This window comes from Gymnoscopelus braueri (assembly GCF_963280865.1).
Source record: "Gymnoscopelus braueri genome assembly, chromosome: 7".
NCBI lineage: Eukaryota > Metazoa > Chordata > Actinopteri > Myctophiformes > Myctophidae > Gymnoscopelus > Gymnoscopelus braueri.
In genome coordinates this window covers 29,900,443-29,926,729 of record NC_137608.1, presented here as the reverse complement: position 1 = coordinate 29,926,729, position 26,287 = coordinate 29,900,443, and the positions used below count along the sequence as shown (strand labels likewise).

Sequence of the window (26,287 nt, the reverse complement as noted above, 5' to 3'; positions counted from 1 at the left end):
AAAAGCATGAATGAAAGGCTCGACAATAACGTCATGGCAGATAGATTCCATAATGACAGCATTTAGCCTACTGCCTCTGATTGTGTCGGAATGCGGGGCATTCCTTGCACGCAGTCGCAGAGCTTAAAATAATGGCAGCTGGCAGGTTAGGCTATTTCCATATTATAATATAGCAGGCTATTTCATACATAGCCTTACGAAGAGTGGCCCTTCTGTGCTATGTTGCATAGCGGTTAAACTGATGAAGCTTTTAGAGTCTTTCATTAGCCTATTGATTGGGGGGGGGGGGGGGGGCTAGATTCAAATGATTGAATCTAGGCCTATCTTCCTTGTCGATTTGAGATTGGGTTGGATTTTGAAAGGTACCGACATAATAAATCAATAATTATCAAATAAACCGATAGATTCATCCAGCAAAGCAATTGGAGATGACAAATTCAATTTAGTGATATAGCCTATACATATGCCACGTCACTATGACAACATAACCATAAAGCCCAGCCCATGTCATCACACAAATGTCACTATGACTCAGCCATACATACCCTAAGCTATGCCCAAATAGGCTATGGAGTGTGTTGTCTAACTTCAATGTGTTGTCATGGCATCAGGCCCAACAAATCAGTCAAAAGGGGCATATACTGATGACATCTGCTATCTCCATATAAGGGCATAAAAGGAACAAGGACTGACAGATAGAGATCCGGTTGTCCAGAGCCACAGATCCAACCGCTATACCCATAATGGTCATATTATGCATATATGGGACCAACCGATTTCAAACCGTGCGCAGTGGCAAGGACTCGAGGGAGGTTTTAGGTATAATAAATATTACCATATTACCTATTCACCACAGTTTTACCAGAACGCTGTTATTCAGCATTACCTGATTCCACCTAGGGTTGGATTTTGAGAGGCTTTCTTTTTGCCAGACCCAGGGGGTCGGCCTACAGGAGGCTTTGTCGGTCGGTCGGTCGGTCTGTCCCTCTTTTCCTACCCAGCCATTCAGATTTCAACTAGTGAATGTGATGCACAATCTATGTAAACTGGTACGTCACCCTCTGCTCATTCGCGTCAGTGTTCATTCATAAATAGCCATGCCGTGACGCCATGTTGTGGCGTCATCGTGTGCAAATAGCGTTTCTCGCTAGCCAATCACAGCACGTCCTGCAAAGCTTAGTCTATGGGCGTGTTTTCCACAGGGGTCCACTAGAGGTCTAGCAGAACCAGGTCTCCTGGTCTTGTTTTTACATGGAGGACCTAAACATCTGCCCAATGTCCAGCTGGTTTCCAGCAGAGGTTGTTGAATCCTGCACATTTAGGCTTAAAGCAGGGGTTTTCAACTGATTGTGAATCAGGGACCACCACCCTGACTAAGAATCAATATCATAATGTCATAATCATAATGTAATAACGGCTCCCACTTCCCCTTCTTGAGATTTTCTGTGGAATTTCTTGACCTCCGACTTCCCAGTAACTGACAACATTGACGCATCATCACCAAATCATTATTGCACTGTTCCATGAAAGAAGATATTCACTTTCTACATTACTAAATGCATGGTCAGGGACCACATGCAATACCTTCACGGACCACCAGTGGTCCACGGACCACCTGTTGAAACCCCCTGGCCTAAAGTCACCGCCACATGGTCATCTGGTAGTTGTTATTGTCAAAGTGGTTATTGTCGTACGGCAGGTAAGCCAGGAAGACTGGTGACGAAACCAGGAAAGACGTGCCCTCTACCGGGCTAGATGTGGCCTCGTACGGCAGATCAGCCAGGAAGTCTGGCCTCACTACCGGGCTAGACATGGCCTTGGCCTTGTACAGGACACAGATGGAGCCATACTCGCCAATGCGATAGCAGACTTCGTATGGGTCAACCCACAGCGTCAGCTCCAGAGGCAACAGACTGGACAGCTGTTTAATGGTAAGTCCACTTCCATTGGCAGCCTGGGCCAAGAGAGAGTCAATAGGGCTGCTCTGGTTGATACGTATGCACCGGTAGGCGGAGCCCTTCAGCGGTCTGTCAGGGTACCAGTGGTGCTGGTAGTGGGCGCTCATTGAGTCCTGGAGACATTCCTGGAACACCTGGAGCTGATGTTCATCAAGGCCTTTCATTTTCAAAAGTGACACTATGAAGGACCCTGCAGCAGTCACTTCATCAACCATCTCGGTTCTGGAACTGTGTCCTTGGTTCATATCATGCAATTTAAGTTAGCAATAATCAAGCCAGCTGGAGCCAATGAAATTCTACAATGCTCGTAAAACTTTAATGAACAGTAGCTGCGCCATCAGCAGCATTTTTAATGGTCGCCACGTCACTATTAGATCCGACCTTGCATTGTGATTGGCCGAGAGGCCCAAATATGGTTTGTGCCGCTATGACAGTATAAGACCCTAATTAGCTGACCCGACTGTCGGTTTAACAGATTGGCCAAGCGTTGCATAACATTTGTGCCGAATAGCAGAATAAATGGAGCGACTTGCATTGTTCCCGACATGCATGGCCCCCAGTCAGATGAGTGCGGTTCCTGCTGTCGAGAAGTTCGGATATCCAGTTGTTAACCGCAGATCAAACCAATATGCCCATGTATGGGCATTCCAATATATGGGCATATACTGATGACATCAGGGATCTCCATATATGGGCATAAAAGGGACACGGACTGACAGATACAGAGATTTCCATATATGGGCATAAAAGGGACACAGGTAAACAGACAGAAACAGACATCTCCATACAGTATATGGGCACAAAAAGGACACTATGACTCAGACATTGGTTGAATCGGTGGTGAAACGTAGGTGTGAGGGCCACGTAGCGGCACGAACCTCTAGTATATAGGCTATTTATATATTATATATAATTTGTGTTTGGTAGATTATATCTCTGTTGTATGCTTCTCAATAACTTACCATTTGTAAGGAACATATTTGTAAGATGAGCAGCACCAGCTGAGTATGTGGGTTAAGCCCATGAAATAATTGTCAAATCTTCTCTGCAATGCCAAACAGCTTATTCTGTTGTTATTGACTTTTGTTTTGAGCTTCTGGTACCCCCAGGTGCTGACAATCAGGTGCCTGATTGGCACTCCAGGTACCCCAGGGGTACTATGTAGTAGGCCCAGGTCATTGGGGTCGCTGGAAGCTCAAAACAAGAGTCATAGCAACAACACTTTTGGCAGCCCTAACACACACGCACGCATACACACTCACGCACGCACACGCTCGCGTGCGCACACACACGCACACACACACTAATACTTTGTTTTTTCTGCACTACACTACACTATACAAATTGTCCAGGCTTGAATTAAGTGGGTTTTTTTTTTTTTTTTGATGGGAGAGAAATTTGATTAAATCGATGTCTTGAAGCCAGGGGTCCAAGCGGTATCCACATTACTTTCTGCAGTCAGCAGCACTCCAACAAGTGTGTCTTTAAGACCCAGCGGAGCTAGGAGGGAAACCCCGCGGGTTTAGTTGTTTCTACTCTCCCGAGTGTCGCTAGTTATTTGGGGGGAGGCGCTGTTCGCTGTAGCCATTTCGCCACATGAAAGCCCGATGAGCGAACAGCCAACATCCGAGTTGTTCTGGAGAACACAAATCAGCGTTGGGCTCCGCACACAGACAGACTTCCCCCTCCACCGTGGAAAGAACACAAACTATCTAATGCACAACACGCGTGGATAGCAGAGCCGCGAGGAACGTGTGTGGACGCGGAGCTTTTTGAGGCATTCTTCTTTTCGGGCTCTGTTCTGTTCTCCTTCCCCCCCTCTTTTCTCTCCCCTATATGTGGAGGTTGAACGGACAGTTGGGCTTCTATGAGAATCTTTCTCGTTTGAGAAAGAAGTGAAGTTTTGGTTGTTTGCCTTGTCTGGGCTAAGGAGGACAAGACTGTCTCTAAGGAGGAGGAGGAGGGAGACGCGGGAGAAGAGTCGGGTGAAAAGTGGGGGAAGAAGATGGTCCTGAACGCCGCTTCGAGACGGGGCTTGCTGTGCGTCCTGGCGATCTATCTGGGGGTCGCGTCCCCGCCGTGCGACGCTCGGACTTACGTCAACCACTGGGCTGTGAGGATACCCGGGGGTTCGGAGCTCGCCGACCGGATAGCGGAAAAATATGGCTATAGGAATATGGGACAGGTAGGAATGGGATGTCTGTGGCTTCAATCAAAGTTGTTTGTCTTTTTTAGTTGTTGTTTGTGTGTGTTGTCTTGTTTGTATCATCACAGAACAAAAAAAGCGTAAAAGGTCACTTCTTTGTATTTAGTAATTAATTATCAGAAACAAACTGTCATTGCGGCGGAGGTTCAGACGTCAAGGTTAGAGCCTCTCTCAGACTCGGAGCCCACCCACCCCTTAGGTCTCACAGAACCAGTCTAAACGTGTGCAGTCACAGTGCCCTCTCTCTAAATTATATACCTTGATTCCTCTGAACTCAGCCCCTCTTGCGGCTTTTTAGGCCTCGTTCACAAACACGCATGTATACATACGCGCGCACACACACACACACACACACACACACACACACACACACACACACACACACACACACACACACACACACACACACACACACACACACACACACACACACACACACACACACACACACACACACACACACACACACACACACACACACACACACACACACACACACACACAGAGAGAGGCTGCCATGAACCAAGGGAAAGACTGGGAAGAGAGAGATGGGAGAGAAAAGAACAATGAGACTGATTGGAAGCCGATGGCACAACAGGTGCCCCACAGCGGAACATGTCAGTTTGCAGGACATGCAGAAAAAGCATCGGCTTTAATACTGTTAACTAATTTAATGCATTTGGTCCTTTTTGTTTCTGTGTCATGTCAGGTTGCTATTGTGGGTTTTGTTTGAGTTTGAGATTTAAAAAAAAAATCACCCATTTTTAACATTTAGGGGTGTATTTGTCTTGTGATAATGTTTGTTATTGCAGCTTGAGGAAACCCTTATCCTACGCTGCCTGTTATGATCCAGCGTTACTTCTTATTATTCTAATACTGTTACATTACATTGTAATTATTATAAAGAAGAGGAGTCCTTTATTTTCTATACCCATTCTCTACTCTCATTAGCAATCAGGTCTGTTGCCTGTGCCTGTCATCGGGTTTAAAGCACTGTATCTCCCAGGCAATTTGTTCTGCTGTTTAGTTGTTATAGTTTTTAACGTATCTAGTGAAGAGGGGAGCTGAGATATCTTCTTGCTGTTTTCATAAATGGTGTTGGGCTGCCCGCCACTGAGTGAAAACGTAAAGTAAAAATTGCACATCGTCATTTTCACCCAAACACAAACAAATGTGGGCCCAGTGTTACATTATCATCAACAATCCATAGGCCTACTTGCAAAAACAAGTTGACACTTGGACCAGAAGCAAGGAGTGAAACATGGTTAAGACCAAAATGAACCCCAACTTTAAAGTTGGGGATGGAAGGCATTAGACTTGTATTTGTTATGTTTGGAATGAATGTCATTTTATTCTTTAACAACAGAGGCTTGAGCAGGGAGAGGGATTCACGTGGTCTCTTAGCAACATCATAATTGAAATAATTTGCCCTTTGATGAGCCCCCACCACACACACACACACACACACACACACACACACACACACACACACACACACACACACACACACACACACACACACACACACACACACACTACATGGTGACCGAAATAGGCTGGTAGTTCAAGCCCACACTTGCTTGTGCTTTCTTGACTCTCAACGTGAAGACAGCATGGAATAGAAGGGGGCATTCTGACAGGTTGTTGTGGGGTAGCCTAGTCAACAGCTATTGAACCCCCTCCTCTCTCCAACCCACCCACACAGTATACTCCCCAGAGAGTAGGCCCTAATGGCCCTATTTACCCCCTTTCATTTACGGGAACTAATAGTAGTGCCCCTCAACCCCCCAATTGTAGCCCCCTTAGGAATTCACCAAGAAGTGTAGTTTGCCCCCCGCCCCCAACCTCCACCCTTCGCCCTCATTTACATCTCAATAAGGAGTGTTCATTGGACTTTGACACCTCATAGACAAGAGGTTTGCTTTACTTCCTGGATTTGGGGTCAGCTGTGCAGGGTGATAACAGCACACTCTAGTCTGCTAATGTGAACTTTGACCTCACCTCCCCACCCCTACAACCACCCTGCTTCCCACAGTAGTGGATGAGGGCCTTTGTCTTTGTCCAGTACGGATGGTTGACTGATACGGAAACTAGGGTCAGTGTGTGTCACAATGGTTACCACCAGTTGTGTGGTAACACGACTTGACTTACATATAGGAGCTTTTGTTTTTACATTCACAAATAAATGCATACATATTGCTTACCTAAACAACCTGCATATACGACAGTGCAATTTTAGACCTGAAATTTAGGTCCATGTGATTAAAAGTTACATTACAGAAATGTGAGTTCAAGATGTGTGTTTGCATATTGTGAGTTGAAAATGATCTGAACAACAATACATTGTGAATATATGTTTTGGCTAAATGTGTTCCAAGTTGGTTTGCGTTTCTATTTACATTGCCTATTACATACATAGCCTATTAATTTAGCATATGATTAAACACCTTTGCTTAAAGAATCAAAGAAAAAGGAAGAAACTCTGCAACATGACACAGCAACCTCTGAAGTCACATACTTCAATAGGTTACCAATTTAAGTGTAACATCAGCAATGCAAGGATATTTTCCTTGAGTTTCGATTATAGGCCTTAAAAAGTCTTGAATGCAAAACTGCTGATTTTAATTTTAATGTTTTATGACCTAATCACAATCATATCTCTCATAAGCTGACACATTGAGAGAGGGGTGGTGGAAGTAGGAGAGGGGGCTGGATGGATGAATAAAGAAAGCTGGCATGAATTGAGAGAGTGCACGTCTATCAGGTATTGTGGGTAATCAATCGTCTTACAATATACTATAGAGGCCCCTACCCAGAGTAAGACACTGGCTCAGACCTCAAACATCGTCTGATTCTGAAGTAGCCGATGAGGTCCCTCAGACACTGACATCAGCTCAAAGTGTTTTTTTCTTCTTTTTTTCTAAGTTGATTGAGAAGATTTGGAATGGTTAACTGGGAGGTTGAGCATCTGTGCACAAGTTCAACATGCCTCATTTATCCTATCACAATATTGTCTACAAGGTCAGAATATACCAACAATACTGTATATCACTTACTGGCTGAATACGTGGCTTTCCTAGTGTTTGTATTGGAGAATTTCCAAATTCTATCCACATTAAAATGTATTTTTCCCTTTGAGCACATTCCTGAGTAATGGATTGAATCTGTACTTAGTATTGGACAATGCTTAAAATGTATAGCTGGCAGTTTTTATTGGCAGTGGAATGATTGATATATAGACTAACCTTAGGTGTACTCTTACTGCAGAGTTATGATGTATCCATCACCTTAAGTTACTCTTAACATAACGGAAAATTGGATTGTTTGCTGTTGACTAACGTGTAATGAGAGCATATCTGTATTCTGTAGTGTGGGCTTTTGATTTAGTGAAGCTATAGCCATAGTTACTATAGCTGTAAAAACCAAGGGCATGTTTGTAGAAATACCGTTTAAAAAATATATATATTTTGGGGGCTTTTCTGCATTTATTTGGATAGCACAGTGAGTGAAGATTGACAGGAAACGGGGAGAGAGACGGGGAGTGACACGCAGCAAAGGCTGTCGGCTTAGGAATCAAACCCGCGACTCGCAGTCAGTCTGCATCAGAGCCTATATGTGGTATGCCCCTTAACCACTAGTAGTCCATGAGCCAGAGCCCCAAAATTGAGCAAAAATTATCGAAAGAGTGGGCAAAACCAAACCTATATTAAATTGTTCATAGGGTCAATACGAGTAAATAAATATATGATAACCTTTCCACAGGAGCAGCTTTTTCATGGTTATCACACATTTTGTTATTTTCCCCATACGTACATGACAGGTGAAAAAATGACAATTTAAAAAAGAGTTATCATAATGAAACTTCCTGAGTTGATTACTTACATGAAGACAATGATTTATCGTATTACAAGTTTTCTGAAATTGTATATTTAAATATGCAAATTAGGCATAGGAAAATATGCCCAAATTTGCATAACTTTCCAGAATCAACATTGGACAAAGCCAGAGTCAACATACTTATTTCATTTTGTTAAGATGTTGGATTCAAAGGTTTTTAACGAGGGAATATTCAATATCTGCTCAATTTTGGGGCTCTGGCTCATGGACTAAATGCCTAATTTGCATATTTAAATATACAATTTCAGAAAACTTGTAATACGATAAATCATTGTCTTCATGTAAGTAATCAACTCAGGAAGTTTCATTATGTTTCATAACTCTTTTTAAAATTGTCATTTTTTCACCTGTCATGTACGTATGGGGAAAATAACAAAATGTGTGATAACCATGAAAAAGCTGCTCCTGTGGAGAGGTTATCATATATTTATTTACTCGTATTGACCCTATGAACAATTTAATATAGGTTTGGTTTTGCCCACTCTTTCGATAATTTTTGCTCAATTTTGGGGCTCTGGCTCATGGACTATAGGCCATCAAAGCCTCAGAGACCGTCTTTAAATCCCACTGTATTTGCGTGTTTTCGATCATGGCTCGTCATTCTCTGCTGGCCTAAAATGTAGTGGTGGCTGTATAAATACTGAAGCAAGCCGCTTATTGAACCCGGCCTCAGCACACTTGATGATCTGTTTGCATTGTGCTTCTGTGTCATTTAATGTGGTGAAATTCTTCCATGCTTCTGACCCTGTTGCTATGTTTGCATGTCTTTCAATGACAATGCAGCACACAGTCTTACTGAAACCAACTGGTGGTGCTTCTTTTTAATCAAATCTGTGCATGTGACGTACACTATATACCTATATAGTTCATATCCCTGCCTATCGAAACAAGAAAATAAGAGACTACTTAAGAATATTCTTTTGACATTTCTATTTCGACAGTGACAGAGATAGAGAGAGGAAAGGGGACAGAGAGCAGGGGAATCGCATACAAGTGCAAACAGTCTGGCCGGCATGGAGTTGAACTGGCGATAGGCTTAAGAAGGCATCATGCATCCATTTGGGTTGCGCCATAACCATTCAGCTATCTGGTCGCCCCGAGTGTGTATTATTATCAATGCAATATAATTCCATTTCAAGCTATTAAAAAAACCCAAAAAATTCAGGCGACTGATTTTTTTGGTTGTTTCTTTTTTACCCCTTTTTCTCCCGAATTTAGTCGTTATGCCAATTCATTCCTCCCCACACACATTTGTGTGTTGTCAGTTGACACTGCTGTTGTATGACGTGATAATGTCCCATTCAATGCATTGATAGCATCCGAATCAGGTGGTTGTATCCTAATCCTACTGACTCGCCTGCCAGTGAGGAGCTCCCACCGAGAGGACGTCGAGCCTCCGTCCTATTTCTCCCGCCCTACACACTCCATGCTGACATGTGCCACCACAGCCCGTAGGAGTACATGCAGTACATGCCAAATACTACCATCCCCGCCCGGCTTCCTTCCCCCGAACACAGGCCGCGTTCGTATAGACACTCGACAAAGCCGGATGCACCGCGGTGGATTCGAACCCCCAGCCTCTGCGGTGGTGGGCAGGCACTTTACCACTGTATCACCCGCGCGCCCCAGGGGACTGAATGTTGTCGAGAGAATCTTGGGATCCTGTTGAGCAACCCTATTTGAGATGGGAACACCATACGCAGGTGAGGAACCAGGGCCTAAATTTCGGCGCAGGATTGCGAGAATTGTGCATTATTTAACTGATTCCCTCAAATTTAGCACTTAGGGGGTTTTCACATGGTTAACTCCTGCGTTCTTGCTTGGACTTGGATCCGCGGGGTTGCTCTGCACTCCTCATGTGAAGATGTGTTTCTGGGAATACTGCTCAGTAAAAAAAACACCAGACCAAGTACTGGCTCAAACGTATTTACTTGTCTTTCCCATTGAGCTATACAAGAACTGGAGGAGGCATATACAATCCCTGCATTTCAATGAACCTTGTTCACCCTGTGCATGCTTCCCAGAAGTACACCCTTCTTCTGGGGTTGGTCACCTGCTGATGTCAATAGACTAGACACTACTAGAGCATGCATATTGGTATCCTTTTATGAGTCCTATGTCATGAACTACAGTACCTCCCATGAGCAAGCCAGTGAGTTGAGCCCATAGAGTTGAAAATAATAGAGAGGGCACCGGATATCGCCTCCCATCCACTTGCATTGAGTTGCTCACCCAGCGCATGAGGCGAAATCACCCCTTCTTCCGGGTTGGAAAGTGTGATGGGCGTAGCCTATTTGTGGCCACTGTGATACGTTCTGCGTCACAGAAGTGACGCGTTTTACGTCACAGAGGTGCGCGGCCCCGTGCGCAAGCTCGTGAGTCGAGCCCATTGGTCGAAACCGTTTTCGCTCGTACATTGTGCACTGGCCCCATCCGTTTAAGCTGCAGTACCTATGAATGGCCAGCATGTCCAATGCGCTTCAATGCAACCTCTGGGGGCTTGGTTGAGCCCCTTGGTCGATGCATGAACTTTCTTCTGGATATGGGCCCAAGCTTTCAATACCAGTGTTGGCCACATGTAAACTTTTGCTTCAGAGGCGTATACGAGATTTGACCTCTAGTCCAGGCTTGCTTCAAAGATCCCCCGCGGTCATGGGGGCTTGGTCTTTCCTTTCTTCTTCAAATCTCTCTCTATCTCAACATAGTCTCGCCGAGACTATGTTTTGCCCCCGTCCGTGCGTCCGTCGTCCATGTACAGCTAATCTCCGGCACCGTTGGACCGATCAGTGTGAAACTGCATACACTCCCTGGAGACTAGAGCAGAACCTCTGGCCCAAATCTTTCACATTGGCCTGTTATAGCGCCATCAGGAGGATATTTTTGCAAAACAATCTTTTTTTATATTACTCCTAGAGATTTTGTCAAAACATCACTCAAATCGGTACACATTATCTCTATAGTTATGTGATCAAGACGGATCTGTCCTGCATCCTGATTGGCTAAGATTGGCATCTAAAGTTTGCAGGAGTGGCTCGTTTTGAACAAAATGCCTCAAATCATGAATGCAGCGCCTGATTGCCGTGAAACTTCGCACGCACATTCCCATCCCACTACGCCGAGGAAGAAATGCCACCCTTTTCACATTAGCCTGTTATAGCACCACCAGGAGTCCGATTTTTGCAAAACAAATTTTTGCTATTACACCTACAGATTTTGTCCAAACATCATGCAAATCGGTACACATTATATCTCTAGTCATGTAATCAAGACGGACCTGTCCGATTTTTGTCAATCATCTTATCTTCTTCTTTTGAGAAATGGGTTTTAAAATCACATTTAAGATCAAACACAAACTAAACAAATTCTGCCAATAGTCCTGTTTTTAATTTTGGGAAAGTTAAATGCCTGTATTCATGTTATATTAACTTTTGACAGAAGTTCTGTACTAGTACAAACTAATCGATAGTTGACCGGTATTCGTGTTACGTGAGTGGCGATGCCATTTGGTGAAATGGGTGAAAGCAAAGACGGTACAAAAAAGGTTTTGGCATCATTTGCTTTGTTCGTTCTCATTTGTGTTAAGTGTGATTTTGAGACCTGGTTGCCATGCAAAGCAACAGATAGAAGGTGAAAAATATACTGTATTTGACTTAATATCATGGACAAGTACTCTATATCCCAAGGTTGTACAAAGTTCAACATCACTTTCAATGCATTTCAGAGAGAAATGGGTGTGACGGTTACCAGAGAAAAATTGTCATCATAAAACCACAGCTTCCAGTCTTATGATCTTAATTAGCTCATCTAATGAAGCTTGTGAAAAGGGAAATGCCACATGTTTATTCCAATAGTTAAAAATGTCTTCTTTTAGAAATTAGATTGTTGTGCTCCTGCTTGTTTTCTAGAGAGCAGAGTACAGACCGCAGAGAAGAGGGGACAGTGAATATGTGGCTTTGAATGCCATGTCTTAAACTTTGGCCACAGAGACATATTGGCAAGGAGCAGTGTCCCTAGAATAGGAGTTTAGATGCAGACTAAATTGATTTGACAGTGAGAGGAAACATGCTGTGTTGCGGAGCTACTCATCCAGGGTGGCATCTGCTAACATGGGGCACATTATGTTAATGTGTTGAGTCCTCCATGTCTTGATCATGTAAGAACACCTCGAGTTTGTGGATGCTGTGTGTGGTGATGCTTTACATTTGCAAAGCTATGGCTACTAATTTAGCTTTTAACATTCTAGGACGAGAAAGGGTGTAGTTTCCATCAGCTTGAAAGACCCACCAATAATGTCATGGCAGGTTCATCACTGAGCTATCTGCAGCCTGCCTCTGATACTCAGAGCAAGTACATAGAAATTGTACCATCTTATAGTGAGCATTACTGGGGACTGCTATGTGATGGAAATAAAGTTGGAAGAAAAAGTCGACTTGTTCCTGAAAGGTTAGACTTGTATCTGCAGGATTAGGGTCAAATGGGTTATGGTTAAGGATAGGTAAGAAGATATGGACTGAATGTAAGTCAACGCAATGCCCCCAGAAGTTTGTCAAACCAATGAGCACGTCCGTGTGTGTGGATGAAAGGTGATCTATTGGGGCCTGTGGCAGGGAGGCGTTTGCCATGGATCAGTGATGCACCACTGGACCCTTGGCAACCATAGTGGATTGGTCATCTGAGGGATTGTGTGGACTTGATCAATTATTAAAAGTAATCACCATTCACAGCTTGCTGTCTGTCTGCCAGCGTATCTTATATTTCTCTAATCTCTTAGCTACTCAAAATCTGTCTGTCCTTTTGTCTGTTATTCCTCCCTCGCCAACAAAATATCTGCATGTCTCTCCATTTGCCTTTGTTTCTGTGTTTACCTGTATTTACTTTGTCTGCCTTTACTTTCTGGATCTGTTAAAACATATGCACTTGAATTTTGTTGAGATGTATTATGTACAAATGATGTTGAAAAATGTTCCATTCTTTTAAACACTCTTGACTTAAATTAACACTAAGGATTTTACTAACACAATGTCTGTGTGTTGCAGATTGGGGACCTGAAAGACCACTACCACTTCTTCCACAGTAGAACAATCAAGAGGTCCACTCTATCCAGCCGTGGTCGCCATAGTTTCATCTCCATGGAGCCCAAGGTAAGTTTACAGTAATGTTTCACAGTAAACAAGCTCCTTGTGAATCGCTACCACATGAGAAGACAAACCATTTGAGATTGGCATTGGCATCCAAAACAAGGCCTTGTTAAATATCTCACCTGTGCTTTGACAGTGTTTGATTATTCAGAATAAGCTATTATGTAGGCCCCCATTCATAGGAACTAATGTCCATAGAAAATATTCCCATGAACATTTTAAGTCTTTAATTTGGGTTCAGGATTAATAGGTTTGTCTACACACATGAATTTCCTCAGACGATACCTGTTGTTTCCCCCTAGTCTTCTTGCTTTTTACTGTGACCAGATCGTAACCCTGATGAATAAATAGTGATAAGTGAGGCCCGTTCTCCCGGTGTTGTATGTTCTTCACAGACTGAATGTTAGGTCAGACAGTGTTTGTCCTGAGGTAAACCTTCCCTCTCCATCCTATCGCCTCACATCACCGCACGAGGTCATCAAAACCCACCTGCATTATTGATGGTGCTGGAACCTCACACCGCATCTCCTAGTGACTGATCTTGTTTGATGATGCATACAGGACAAACACACACTGACTCTAATGTGACTCTTTGAAATGAATGGACTGAAAGGGCAGGAACAGATTAAAGTATGAACATTACTGCATGGCCAAGTTTGATGGCATGGAATGAAAAACAAACAAACACAACGATTAAAGAATACTAGTCCCTGCAGCAGGTCAAAAAAGCTTGTCACTAGATGGCCACCCTAGAAAGGACATTACATCCCACCGGATGCCCTCCCCAGATCCTTACTCTTAACTGTAACTGCACCAAACCCATGCCTAAACTTAACCCTAATAACAGTGCCTCACCTTCACTAAATTGAATTGATTAGACCCATACCGTTAATTAACACTGGTCTTTGGTCCTGTCTATGGTGGCCAGCTAGTGACAACTTCTGCTAGCAGTGAGCACTCACTACTTGAACATCATCTCAGATGATTATATTGGTACCATGGTTCCCTGCTGTGTGCTGTGTATTTAAACCGTAATTGTGGCCTGGCTTTTTTATAATAACTGTAAACTGTAAACGAACAGAAATCCATTAGCGCGCCACACACATAAATGATGTACACAGACATTTTTTGGGTCCAAAGAATTGATGTCCTTGAAATGTTAAAATGGAATACAATTCCGAAAATAGTTTATCTTAATTCTCATGTTAAGGTTTGAGAGATTGTCTTTTGGGAAACTCCTGTACCACCACTTGTCAAGTTTTTGTAAAGAGGGATGACACGTGGCCTTGTTGAAAATGCAAATACAATTCTTAAACTGTACATTAAATTACCTGCCCACCAGCCCCAAACACCATCCCCCGCACGTTAAACAAGAACAAATGTAAACCCTTTCTCTTCCTCTTCTATGGAATTCCCTTCATCATTTTGATGTGTCATGAAGAGTTTGTGGAATTGTCAAATGAAAGTACCGGTAGGTGCATGTACCATTGTTGTGTGTGTGGAAAAGGTGTAGACATATTGACATGGCCTCATCTTGATTAATGACTTGTTTCATTTTTGGCTGTGTATTGGAGTGTATTGAGGGCTGAAGTAGATGGGTTCCTATCAGTTAATAAACTGAAGTGCTGAATGCTTGATGAATGCCTTGCTTTGGTCTTTTATTAAATCTTCGCGGGGGCGGAATCGCGAGGGGGGGTGGGGTGGACTGGGGTCGCCATCCCTCATAATATGGGTTTGTGGTATAAAAAGGTTTGAGAACCCCTGTTATAAACAATCCCCAAGTTTGCACCAATGTCAGTCTGCTGCTGAGTGACGGGTGAAAATTAGGTAAATCATTAGCCACAACCATCACTCAAAAAATGTATTGTTTGCAACTTTCTTGAAAAGTGGATTTCATGGCGATCCTAGGTTCACCCGACAACAGTCCCCTGCTGTGGGTGTGCACATGTGTACAGTCAGTGCACCTGCCTACATGGCAACCATATGAGCCTACATCTGCGTTGGTGTATTTGCTAAGGAAGGCATGTGTGAAGAATGCATTCCAATCCAGGATGTATGAGTGTGCGTCAGAATACGTGCATGCATTTGAATGTGTTGTGTGACTGCTGAGGAATGAAGATAAATTGATGTTATGCTTGCGTGTTTATTAGTTCATGCTGATTGTGGAAGGAAAGAATGTGAGGAGCCGACAAAAGTGGAAGTGAGGAGGACGAAAAGGCAGAAGGGAAGGAAACGATACGAGTACTTGTCATCAACCCTTTAAGCTTGAAACCCACCAGGCGCACAAGCATAAGCACAAGGACGCTGATTTTCTTCTGCTCCATATTAATGAATGCAGCCGTTCTCACTGCCTGTGCACGGACGCTCCAGTCGCACATGCGAAGTTCTCCCGCGCACATTCTCATTGGAATGCATTGACCAGACGTCCTGCTGTGGCCAGGTTCTGCGAGAACAGTCGCACACAAACCTACGCGCACAATAAAGCGCGTGAGCGATGCTTTTTTTTGGTGTGTTCCCAGCGATACTCCTGTTTTCCTCTTTCCCTCCTGCACTGCTGACTTCTGTTTCTGTGCTCTACATTTGTTCTGTCTACCTGCTGTTTTTACTTTTCATCACCATCCTCCTGTCTCATCAGTCTTCTTTGTAGTTGCCTTTCTCACTATTTTTTTTGTTTCTCTCGTGTTTCTCCCTCCCTCTCTCTCTGCCTCTCTACCCCCCTCCTCTCTCTCGTTCTCAGACCGACAGTGCGGCATGGTAGGCCTGTGTTTTGATGCCAGCTGGCATAAGGGACGAGAGAGAGGAGGAGGAGGAGGGAGGGGGGGGGGTGGTTAGAGGAGAGTGGTGCGGGTCAAAAAGAACTGAGGAAAGAAAGGGAGAAGAGCTGAAGGAAGCGAAAGACAAGACTACAAAATCGCACTCCTCGGAGCACAGATCTCTGCCAGGTCTGGTTGCCTACCCAGCGCTGTGTCAGTCGTGGGGTGCAGCTGTCAGGACACGTAGAAGCTGTGGGGTGAAATACAGTTTGTGGGGTTCGTGGCGCCTCCTATGGGCACAAGTGAAAGCAGTTTTGGAGGTACACTCGAAAGAGATTCCAATTTGGATATGATTGGATGTTGCGTTCATGATAAACCTAGAGAAGGCAGTCAAGGAGAGGACGGCCTCGGTTGTCGGGCTTCCCTTACCCTGACTATGCTCTGAGGCCTAATTTATGCACTTGCAACAAAAAATATGCATTTCACGTATAATGACTAAATTAGAAAGGGATAGGGAGATCAAGGGGGGGGGGCAGTTTGGGGTTAAGTGTCTTGCTCAAGGACATGTTGACACGACCGGGGCCGAGAGGCCAACCGGTGACTTTTTGATTACCAGAAGCCGGCCTGTCTATCCACTAAGCTACGGTCGCCCCTAAAGGAATAAAGGAGTCAAACCTAGAATTCCATTTTCTGATCCGTAGTCACGTTAGCCATTGCACCATGAGCCTCTGGGGGACACAATCTGGCATGTACCTAATGATGTTTTGCAATGGGGCTTTGTAATAAATAATGACGTGTGTATGTATGAGAGTGAGTCAGAAGGGTGTAGCAGTGCCACAGGTGTGCCCTACCAGCCACTGTACTTGTAGTTGTTGCCATGGCTGGACCAATATGGCACTGATTACCGTTTTATTACACTAAAGTTTAGGGGTGCCCATTACGTCGATCGCGATCGACCAGTAGACCGCAGAGGCTGCGCAGGTAGACCACCTGCAATGCCCCTGAAAAAAAAAAAAAAAAAAAAAAAAAAAACTTTTTTTTTTTTTTTTTTTTTTCAGGCTCTAGGTGGCGCTGTGGCAGAAAATGGTGGCGCGGCAGTAAATGGGGGGGGGTGCCAGGAAAAATATTGAAACAGTCCTAATGCCTTAAGGTCCTTACACACCGGGGCGATTTTTTTCATGCGAATAATACGTTTTTTTTAAAAACCGTATAAAGTCAATGCAAGCTTCCAAACCAGTTTCGCGGAGCGAAAAAAGCGTCTTTTAATTATTCGGAACGAGTCCGAATTTTGCGTAGGCCTATATTCGCATATTCGCCGGTGTGTAACCGCCTTTCATGTTGTTATTTAGCCCCCATAGGTAAATGTTTAAGTATTTTCATTAATGGGATAATAATTATTTGTTGGTTGGTAAATAAAATGAATGAATTACATTTTTTGTTATAATAAATCGGTAAAATCAGGCAAAAATAATAATTATATAACCTAATCCTGACCCCTAACCCTAAAACCGAAATAAAGTAACCAAAAAAAGGAAAAGAAACTAACAAAAACCAACCAAAAAACTGAAAAAAGAAAAAAAAATCCACCCAAAACCACGCAAATTTCGCCCACCATGCCTACCACCATGCCTACCACTCATGCACGCGCGAGTGGTAGATCACCTTGAGCTGGCAATTTCAATAGTAGAACTCAAGTTAAAAAAGTGTGGGCACCCCTGAAACTATCTGCCTTGTCACCTAACCACGGGTTAAAGGTCACTTTCTCCTTAGGGCTGATGCTAGTGATTGACCTGGCCCAAGTCAATTCCCTGCAGACATTATTTGATCCTACATTGGTAAAAGCTCGTTTATAGATTTCATATTTCCTTTAAACATTTTATTTTTGTAATACTGTCAAGGGACTTGGGCCACATTCAAGGTTTATATATTGTAGCCTACCTTACATTACAGAACCTTCTCTTCAACCTAGAGCAGCTGTCTAAATGTGTTTATCTGTATAGCTCATTTCATGCACAGAGAAAAGCAATGTTCTTCCTAGGAAATGAATAAAAAATATTATTTATCACACAGAAGCCTTGTATCCCCATATTTATTCTGAACCCCCCCCCCCCCCCCCACAATTTTTAAATTTTATACTTTGTCACACACACTGTCACGCAAAAGTAGTGACGGCTACCTTTGCGACTCTACGCTTTATAATTCTACTGATAACTCATACTTCAGGGCCATTTCCCCAGTGTTTGCAACCATAAGCACTGCTTACAAACATGTATACACTGTTCTATGCTGAATTGTTATAATAATGGTTAAATAATTATGTCGGCCCTCAGAGTTGGAGTGGAAAAAGTAAAAGGTTGCCATTAAGCTGATTTAAATTCACATAAACAAAGACATCAATGACACGGGTAAAAGAAACGCATGAGAGTAGTTGCCTCTCCCTGCATAATTTCCCTTCCTGCTTAATTCCCCACAGAGATGAGAAGGAAGAAACAACTGTTAAACTCATCCAGGCATTTTCTCAGCTCGGTCACAGAAGCATGAGGATTCCAGGCTGGTTTGCTTACTTTTTAAACGCTTTTATACTTGTGGCCCTTTACCCAACCATGTGCGCTGTGCACACTAAACCAGAATAACAGAGCGAGCCAAGAGTTATCCACAGCTGAATTTTTAAAGGGATATGCTGAAAGGCTGCAGGGTTGGGTAATGTTTATGATGGGCTGCAGACCTCTTGAAGTCGTGGCACATGAACAGTATTTTACTACCTCCAAAAGACGAGTACTTTTGTAATCCTAATCTTAATCTGTTTTAATTCCTTTAGTGCCATGAAAGCTACAATTCTTATAAATGTGTATTCACGATGGTACTTACATTAGATGTCAATGTTTATCCACGGTCATTTGGATAGTGCCAAAATAAACAAATTTGCTTTCATCCAAATAATATCTTATCCCTAAAGACTCATAATATCTAGGAAACAAAGTGGGATGAGTTGAAGAGTAGTCAAGGTCTTCACGGCAGTTCCCATGTGTGCTGGTATTTGGTGAACCCCCTCCAGCTCAGTCGTTAGAATCTAGCATTTTAAAACCTTGCACACTGAGTCTGATGTGTACGATACTATTAATTTGAGAACATTTTACGGAACAAAACAAAAGTCATCAAGCAGTGAGAATGATTTTTGTAGTCCTCTCACTTCTTGAAGGTCCATCCAATCCTGAGATCGCGTAAAGAGCAAGGAGAATTTCTCTGATAATTTCAGGGGTTTTCAGTGGCCCAGTTTAATGCTTTGCTAGTAATAATGGAGTCACACATTAAAAAGACCACCAATTTACTCTATCCAATTGATCCTGAAGAGAGGGTGGCAGTAGACACGCACGCACGCATGCACTCGAAAAGTTTACTACGGCATTCCAAATTGTGCCATCACATTGGAAATGTGTGCACTAGGCAATGTTTTGACCGAATCCTCAGATAGGCTGTTCAGGGTTCAGCCTGCAACATAGGCTTCAGACTGATTGATGTGAACATTTTTGTCATCAACCCCATTTTGAATGATGGACGAGGCGGTGTGTCAACGTGATTGACAGAACGTCGTATTTCTTTTTATCCCCACCAAGCCAGAACGGCTGATGGCAAGGGATTCTGTTTCCGGTCCTGTCCGTCTGTCTGTCCCTCCCGTCTGCGAACAGCTAGTCTTGGCCATCACTAGACCGATCTGCGTGAATCCTCAAGGAAAAGGAAAAGTCCATGGCCGGCCTGATGACAGGCGGTGGTTAGGCCGTTTTACTGTATTATGTATAGTGTGATTAGATGTCACACTGGTGATTGAGTGCATTAAGTGGAGTGAAAAAATAGAACTAAATACTGTAAGCAAAAACTAAACGTTGCCTACACCTTCAGGAATGTCATTACTTTTTGCTTTTCTTGTTCGGTTGTACCTGTAATTGTATTCTTGCTCTGTAAAGCACTTTGAGCTGCATTTCATGTCATGAAAGGTGCTATACAAATAAAGTTTATTATTATTTACTTAAAGCACCCAATGACCACTTATAGTGACTTATATAGTGACTATAATTTATTATAAAAGTAATTATGATACATAATATAATGTATTACAACTACGAGTATTATGGTACACTATGATCCTTGCCAAAAAAGACATTCGTCCAGCAATTATGAAGTATTATAATACCTGACCTAAGTGTTATGATTATTGTTATAAAGCATTAGTATTTAAGAGTGCATATAACTACAATTACACATTGTTATAAGCAGATTATAATGCATTATAAGTGTTAATAATGCATTATAGGCTTCATAGGATGTGTTGCACTTAGTTTTTTGTCAGCCATTTGTTTGTCAACTAACAGTATAAAGTTTCAAGCTAAGCTACAAGACACGAAAGCTACAAGACACGATAGGTGACGGAACACTGTGGAGTATCTGAACTGCACACAGTGGAAGAATACACAGCTTTGCTTCCTGTGTTAGTCCAAAGACTGCCATGGCCATCCTGCTGCTTAAGCCTTTGACCCTCTTTAAATTTGCTAGCTTTCAGTTCTTTGACTGCAGTTCAAGCGGAGTCATAAAAACAGCAGTGAACGTGGATCAATTTGTTCTCATTTGTTCTATTGAAATGAACTCTACCCCAGTTTCCCCTGGTTACTGACCCGGCTAGTAAGAGCCACCTGCAAACCCTTACACGGATGGAGAGGAAGAGAAGTAGGAGGGAGGCACATCAGAGAGTGGGCATGCAAGAGAGAAAGACAGGCAGATGTAGCGAAAGATACGTTGGCCAGGATGGAGAGAAAAACAGGATGACAGGGTGAGATTGCAGAGAGAAAAGACTATGTGGAACGGGACAGAAAAAGTGAGAGTATAAGGGAATAATATTCCCTGGTCGATCATACCACTGCTCTGCACATCTGGAGTTGAAGAACAGAACAGATGTATTTGTCTTGGTTCAAACGATGCCAGTGTATTGGCATCAAAACTGAGACTGTGATGCATGGCAACCTTTTTGAAGCAAACACGGCACACAATGTTATTTTTCATTTGGAGAGGAATTGGCAAATGGTACAAAATCAATGAGACTGGTCTGTAATCAGAGGGTGCTTTGAGTAGGGATGAGAAAGTATGGCCTCTCCTTGGTAATATTAAATGCCAAATGCAAAGCCATGATTCCATTAAAGAATGTGATGAAAATAGTCTTTCCCAGCATGTTCCCTGTCCAGTATCGACAAAATCGATGATTCCGAAATCACCCCTTCTATCTTTTCAAAATACTGTCTGCTGACCTGAACAAGAAGTTCAATTCACATTGACACTCACACTTGCCTTCCACAAGCCCAGAACTAGTGTATCAGATGAGCAGACATTTCAACAATCTTGGCTCTATTTATTGCACATTCTTGAACTAATTAAGAAAAACAACATAACATCTTCTCAGACTCTCTGTTCCAGTGCTGCAGGAGAACATAACTTTAATTGGAACTACATTTCAACAAAATGATTTAGCATTTTAATACTTATTAGTATTTTCCTCTGTCAGAACTGTGGGAGAAGAAGTAAAGGAGTTCAGTCAGTGTGGGAAATAACATAGCAGGGCTTGGCATGCTGGCTGTGACACAGTGATCCTTGGACCACCATGGAATTCAGATGCATTGGTCAACTACATTAAGTACATTTATTGTTTATGCTACTGATCAAAGGTCTTGTTTGGCACTACGCTAATGTATGCAAATTGCACTGACACACTCATGGATACGCACAGACAAGTACACTCATATCCTGATGATGCTGTTGTTTTGGGGTTAATGGCGTGTAAACACTTGCTTTGAAGCTGATGATAATGACAGAAATTAGAGGGAAATGAGCTGAGACCTCAGCAGACGGTCTAGCATTGGGATCAAATAAAGCCTTTGCTATTTCTCTGCCTCTCTTTTACCATCTGACTTCTTTACTTTTATCAGTCTCTTCTTTTCCTGATCTCAATGAAGAGAGGTCTTCATGCTTGGCTATAAAGATTCTTTGGTTATTAAAATTCATAAAGAAATCCTTGTAACTTATAAAATCTATGGCTCTTTTGAGTCTTTCTCTCTCTGCCTCGCCCTGTGTTTGTTCTAACCCCCCCTTTTCTGTACTTTTTTTTTATTGACTCTCCTGGGACTTGTTCTCTCCAGTTCTTTATCATCTCTCCATTTCCTGTCTTATCTGGTCTCATTCCCTCACTCTCCACCTCTCCAGAGAGGCTGGCAGATTGTTTTAGTGCATGAGACCAGATAATCACTCTGCAGTCATTATGTGTCGACTATTCACTTCAATTCCTCTCCTCCAAGCTACTCCTTCTATTGATGCCGTATAGATGTAAAGCACTGGCTTTGCCTTTTCACTCTCACATTGTTCATAAAACTGTGGAATGGACCGTAAAGAGCATTAACTTCACATTAGACAGTGTGGAAGCAGCTTAAGATACAGCCGAAGTAACATGCTGTAATTGTAGTTTGTGTCAGCTGTGTCATGACTGTATGTATATATGTCATGTACGTAGGTTAATGCAACGTTTACTGCAAAGACGGTCACTGTATTCTCACCTGATCATTTGAATATCACATTTTCAAATGCACTGGATGTGATGTAACTATCCCTTGTGCAATTTAGTTGAGCATTAGTGCGGAAAACAATAGTGGAGCCTAGATGTTTCAAGGATTAGAGTTGTGAGTGAGTGGATTTGGTCATTGTGGTTATCTCTCATCACAGATGTTTAGATGAATTAGGCCCACAACTCGGCCAACAGTGAACGGTGCCTGCCTGGTTTTACTGTCAATAAAAATTTACATCATTAAATTTGTGTCCTACAAGGTGCTGATGTTAGTCAGTCATCATCGTTCATACTAGTAATAGTTCATCTCTATTGCCATGGTGAATACTGGAGGTGGAGATTGTTCTACCCTGCCATGATGCCAGCTTCTATACTGTTTTACTGTGGTCAACTAATTCCGATGTTGAGGGGAATATTTGTATGCCTTGGAAGTCTCTGTGCTCTGGAAAGACATAATCAAGACCTGTTTTGTAGCTGACTTGAATTTGTCAAACCGTACTTGTTCTTGTTCAAAACAGCCTGAAAACCCATGCATTGATAACACGGGTCTCTTCTTGTGAAGTCTTCCTCCACTGCTTTCTTTGTTATCTCAGACTCCTGTGCACCTCTATTTCTTGCTTTTGCATTTTGGTGGTTCTACTACACAGTTATAGCTAATATGCCACATATGTATCTTATTCTCTGGAGATTCTTTGAACCTATCCCTTCCCTTGTTGTTAGCTCTACATAGATTTTGTACAATGGGAGACACTTATGGCTGTTTATACTCACTAACATGACAACAATTTTAGGGAGGCCTATATGAGCATTATTAGTGAGTCAGTATACGAAGAGTGGTTTTCTTTTCTCACAGTTTGAGACATACTCTGCCTCTCCCTTGTAATATTAATTGTCTATGCTACGGCCCCCAGCCATGGTCTCTTTTTTGCAATTATCACCTCCTAAGTTTTCATATGGTCTTTTAGACCGATTGTAGATTGCAGGACTTTGGGTAGACTAAACACAAGATTTCAGAGGTTTAAAAAGTGGTGATGGGGCCAGGCAAGCAGGTCCAGCTGCCTTGCTCTGATCCAACAATGTCGATTTTGAAATCGGAAAATTCTGTCTGAATGTGGGTGCTCTGACTCAGACAAGGTTCCTGCCAAGGAATTCTGCATGCCTTGAAGTGCATAACGTTTTAGAGAGACTGATGATACCTGTGAGACTTTAATGTTTCGTGCGTGGGTGAACGCACATGTGTGTGTGTGCACCTCACAGAATCCCTGTGTCACTGTACCAGTTCTTTGAAGGCGAAAGAATTACCGCAAATAAGAGAGCAAGATTCTGAAGACGTTTCTGTGTTGCAGATATAAAATCATTGCTGTGATTCATTCTTTATGACTTACTGGTTTAACTAAGATTGTATTTGATAGTTTCATGGAGCAGTAATTCTCATTATTTTATAACTGTCCATGTAAGTGATTTTTTAAATCATCCTTTTAAGTTAATTCTGGGTGTAAGAACTCAGTTTTAAGTAATTTGATTTTTCTGTCTCGCTAGTGGTTGCGCAAGTCTCCTATGATGATCTACGTTTTTTGTCTTCAGCTACAAGACAATCATAACTAAAGGATGTGTTCTTTATTTCCTACTCCTGTTAATGGAGATCCCAGCTTTTCCTGCCCCCTCTGTACTCCCCATTATTGTCTCCGCCAGGCCGAAAGGCATGGCGAGAGAGTATGTTTTCGCCCCTGTCCGTCCGTCCGTCCGTGTGTGTGTCCGTCCGTCCGCGTGTCCTGTCTGTGTGTTACCACCAAATCTCCGGCACCGTTGGCCCGGTCGCTGCGAAACTGTGCACACACACTCCCTGGATGCCAATTCAGAACCTCTGCCTCAAATTTTTCACATGGGCCTGTTATAGCGCCACCAGGAGGCCGATTTGTGCAAAACCCATTTTTTCCCATTACTCCTACAGTTTTTAACCAAACCTCATGCAAATCGGTACACAGTATCTCTATAGTCATGTGATCAACCCTGATCTGTCCGATTTCCCATATTCCATCCTCATTGGCTAAGGTTACCATCCAAAGTTTGCAGGATTGGTCCGTTTTGAACAAACTGCCTCAAATCATGAACGCAGCTTGCCATTTCCATAAAATTGCACACGCACATTCCCACTAGGCCGAGGAAGAAATGGCACTTAAAAGTTTTCACATCAGCCTCATGGTGGCGCTATAACAGGCCGATTTGCATTTTTACCTATAACTGCACCGATCTGCGTGAAACTTTGCACGCCTACTCCCTAGAGACCAAGGAAAAACATCTGCACTGCATTTTTTACATCTGCTTTTTACAGCGCCACCAGGAGGCCGACTTATGTCAAATACATTTTTGGATATTAATCCTTCAGATTTGATCCAAACATCACGCAAATCGGTACACAGTATCTCTATAGTCATGTGATCAAGACGCATCTGTCCGATATTTCATATTCCATCCTGATTGGGTAAGGTTGACTTCCAAAGTTTGCAGGATTGGTCCGTTTTGAACAAAATGTCTCAAATCATGAACGCGGCGTGCGATTTCCGTGAAAATTTGCACGCACATTCCCACTAGGCCGAGGAAGAAATGCCACACTTTTCACATTGGCCTATTATAGCGCCACCAGGAGGCCACAATAACTTACCTGACCTGGCGGAGACCTGTGCTCCGAGGAGCACTTTTTCTAGTTTCCTGTTATTTCTTTCTTTTTATTCCCCCCCCCCTTTTTCTTTAGATGTCTAGATTCACAACTGAATCATAACTGAATAGTGTGTACTATTTACAAACTGTACTGTTCATACTGTTCTCTGTGTTGGGGGGTAGTTGGGCAGGGTAATGAAACGAGTTTAACTACATTTTGCTGTAATCTAGTAGTTTTCTAGTAGTTCAACAAATTCAGATGTTGCTATTTTTGGTGTTAACTCCTGGAACTGCAAACTACAATTTGCAGTTGCGCAGGCAATGCCACTCGAACAGTACATCCATAAGCCTACTACCGACCGTCATTGCACCTCACACATCATGCAGCATCACCATAGATAACCCCCCCCAAATCTCTGCCTATGGAAGAATCACCATGGCTACATTTCAACATTGGCACCACTGACAAAACCTACATTTTCATGTGAGTTATGCAAGCCCAGATTAAATACGCTATCCACTTTTACAAAGAAAAGTCTTTTTTCTAGCTTTAGTTTTCCAAACTTTATATCTTCTCTACTGACTGTAGCCTTGCTGTAGTTCAACGTTCCCACTCTCTAATAGAGATCTCTCTTTCAGGTGGACTGGACTAAAATATGCCTTGTATTACTGTGGCCACATAATCACTGCTAACAGTCCCACCATTTTCTATAACCCTTTGTTGATTTCAGGTGGAGTGGATCGAGCAGCAGGTGGTGAAGAGGAGGATCAAGAGAGATTACAAGCCATCTCCGCCCCTTTCCCTGTCAAGTCCCGCCCACACCAGCCCTGCCCAAAACATTTTTTATAATGACGCTAAGTGGAGCAGTATGTGGTATATTGTGAGTATGCTTGCCATAATAAAACATATTGATGTTCTCTCGCTCTGACTCTTGCAGCTGTACTTATGTGGCAGCACTTTTATCCCCTCGCTTGTGTATGTATATAAAAGTACAATGCTATTTTGTGCTTTTCGGTTCCATGCCCTTTTGTGCCATTCAAGGCCACTCTGCTAATCATTGTGATTGGGGGCCAGGGGT

The 26,287-nt window shown here is 42.9% G+C and overlaps 1 protein-coding gene across 2 annotated transcripts in view; it reads left to right on the top strand.

Moving 5' to 3' along the window:
- The first annotated feature begins 3,557 nt into the window (after positions 1–3,557).
- The window catches only part of pcsk5b (proprotein convertase subtilisin/kexin type 5b), a 76,727-nt gene continuing 53,997 nt past the window's right edge, over positions 3,558–26,287 (top strand). For both annotated transcript variants that reach the window (XM_080434055.1, XM_080434054.1), the window contains exons 1-3: positions 3,558–4,143; positions 13,098–13,202; positions 25,940–26,089. In XM_080434055.1, the coding sequence (XP_080290181.1) occupies positions 3,964–4,143; positions 13,098–13,202; positions 25,940–26,089 (435 nt within the window). In that variant the 5' untranslated portion in view covers positions 3,558–3,963. The remainder of the gene's footprint in view (positions 4,144–13,097; positions 13,203–25,939; positions 26,090–26,287) is intronic.